The 2,717-nt window shown below is 41.6% G+C and overlaps 1 protein-coding gene across 1 annotated transcript; it reads left to right on the top strand.

Moving 5' to 3' along the window:
• Positions 1 to 449: 449 nt before the first annotated feature.
• LOC103400973 (probable leucine-rich repeat receptor-like protein kinase At1g35710) lies at positions 450 to 2,593 on the top strand. Its single transcript, XM_008339671.4, has one exon. The coding sequence runs from the start codon at positions 564 to 566 to the stop codon at positions 2,481 to 2,483; it is 1,920 nt and encodes a 639-aa protein (XP_008337893.2). The 5' UTR covers positions 450 to 563; the 3' UTR covers positions 2,484 to 2,593.
• The last annotated feature ends 124 nt before the right edge of the window (positions 2,594 to 2,717 follow it).

Raw genomic sequence — 2,717 nt, 5'->3', positions numbered from 1 at the left:
CTTATTAGGGCAACTTTTACACAAGGTGAGATTAGACCACATAAGATTCTCATTCTTTTGTGCAAGATATCATACGAATGACGTTATCAGACAACTTTACAAATTTTATCCTCAATGTAGGAAGAGGATCCTCTCCTGAGCTCAGGATGGGGATCCTCCTGACCACGAAATCTGGGCCGTTCAAATTTAATCCAACGGCTCTAAACAGAGGGGCCATCTAAAAGTTATAATAATTACAACCGTTGGATTAAATTTGAACGGTCCGGATTTCGTGGTCAAGAGAATTCCCATCCTGAGCTCAGGAGAGGATCCTCTTCCCTCAATGTATACTTTTCTACCACTTAATTCAATACCAATCCAATCCTAGTCACATCCCACTAGTCATGGGGAACATTGCTTATTGTAGAAGACAAATAAGCACACAGCTAAAACTGTGAGGCTTAAACTAATTAAACAATTCTTGTGCTGTAGCTGCTTGATGATTACATTGTTCAATAAATTCAAGCTTTTGACTCATGAGACATGAAGATTTTTGAGCCTTAACATTTCTACATTTCTCATAAATGAAGATCTCAATTTACAACAAAACCCTAGTCCTCTTTCTCTCACTACTCCTCTCACTTCTTGTCTCCAAAGCTTGCCATTTGGTAGACAGACAAGCACTTCTACATTTCAAGCACAACATCGTTTCTGACCCTTCAAAACTGCTGCATTCGTGGTCAATCTCCTCCGATTGCTGCTCCGCTTGGGAAGGCGTCGCGTGTGAATCCTCCGGCAGAGTTGTAAACGTCTCACGCCCGGGGCTTGTTTCCGGCAATGACTTCCTGGTCGACACGTATATGTCCGGTACTTTGTCCCCTTATCTTGGAAACTTATCATTTCTTCAACTTCTTGACCTCAGTAATCTCAAGGACTTGAAGGGTCCAATACCACAAGAATTTGGGAAGCTATCTCACCTCACTCATCTCTTCCTTGATTCAAACATGCTCATTGGCTCGATACCAACAGCATTTCGCTATCTTTTTCGATTGGAGAAGCTCTATCTGGGTAACAATTACATATCTGGTGTTGTTCCCTCCTCTGTTTTTGGATCTTTGAGCTCTCTCTCGGAATTAGGCCTATCCGGAAATCGGTTGTCGGGCCAAATTCCAACTTCAATAGGAAAGTTGGTTTTACTAAGCAAGCTTGATCTCCATGCAAACAATATCTCCGGAAGCATTCCAATCTCCATTGGCAAGCTTAAGAGCTTGACATATCTTGATTTATCCGAAAATCAGATAAGTGGAAGACTGCCTCAGTCCATTGGTGCACTTTCGCAATTAGTCCTGCTCTATCTCAATCATAATCAGCTCACTGGAAGCATTCCTTCTTCGATTTCCGGGCTTAATTCTCTGCGGTTTTGTCAGTTATCCCAAAACAAGCTCGCAGGTGCTTTGCCAGCATCACTAGGCCAGCTCCCAAAGATCGAAAGGCTCATTTTCGAGAACAACAAACTTTCAGGAAAACTACCAGCAGCCATTGGCCACCTTGCAACTCTCACTGACATTTTCTTCTCCAACAATCGTTTTACAGGCAAGATTCCTTCAAGTTTTTCCAATTTACATAACCTACAAACACTAGATTTGTCGAGAAATCGACTCATTGGTCAAATTCCTCCTCAGCTTGCAAAATTACTTAGTCTAGACACTCTGGATCTTTCATTCAATCCACTGGGATTGGTTAGTGTACCAAGCTTTTTTGCAAGATTGAAACTTTTTCGGCTATTGTTGGCGAAAACCGGCATTGAAGGGCTGCTTCCGAATTGGTTATCTTCATCATCTGTCTCCATACTTGACTTATCAAGCAATGCCTTGACAGGCAAGCTGCCTCATTGGATAGGCAACATGACTAGCCTTTCATTTCTGAACTTATCAAACAATGGTTTCCATTCATCAATCCCAGCAGAATTCAGAAACCTTGCACTTCTGATGGATCTTGATCTGCATTCCAACAAGTTCTCCGGCCACCTGAGCTCGATATTTTCGAAACAATCCCAAAACCCTCTTGGACAATTCAACTCCCTTGATCTTTCCAACAACATGTTCACCGGCCCGATTGATGAGGACATCGGAGAAATTCCCACAATGGCAGCCATCAAAAGTCTAGTTTTATCAAACAACCCCTTGAGAGGAAGCATACCGAAGTCATTGGGAAAACTGAGTGATTTGCAGGTTCTAAAGCTTGCGCATAATCGGCTTTCGGGAAGGATTCAATCAGAGCTTGGAGATGCCAGAAAACTTACTACACTTTCTCTTTCAAGTAATAACTTGAGTGGAAATATTCCAAAGGAGGTGCTGAATTTGAAAGACCTTAAAGAATTTGATGTTTCTAGGAACCATTTGAGTGGGAAAATTCCTCCTCACAAAGCCATTATTCCCGTTTCCGGTTTCATAGATAACCCTGGCTTGTGTGGAGTTCCACTTCCTCCTTGTAATCACTTTTGAAGTTTTGGCTTGAGAATTTAAAAGTTTAGATCTTTACTTTTTTGAAGGCTTCATTTTTATGTCATTGCACTCGAAACGTAACAACGTCGTCAATCGACTAGTTAAACTCACTTTTGAGTCATCTTTTACTCAAATATTCTTCTGAAACACTCATCTAACATACCAACCATCCATGAGAGTCGGATTTAGTTTTGCGAATGGCGGCTACTCACGAGATAGACAATGACTTCGACA

This window comes from Malus domestica, chromosome 02 (genome assembly GCF_042453785.1).
Source record: "Malus domestica chromosome 02, GDT2T_hap1".
NCBI lineage: Eukaryota > Viridiplantae > Streptophyta > Magnoliopsida > Rosales > Rosaceae > Malus > Malus domestica.
Note: the sequence above shows the minus strand (reverse complement) of the source record. Positions and strands in the feature narration are given on the sequence as shown.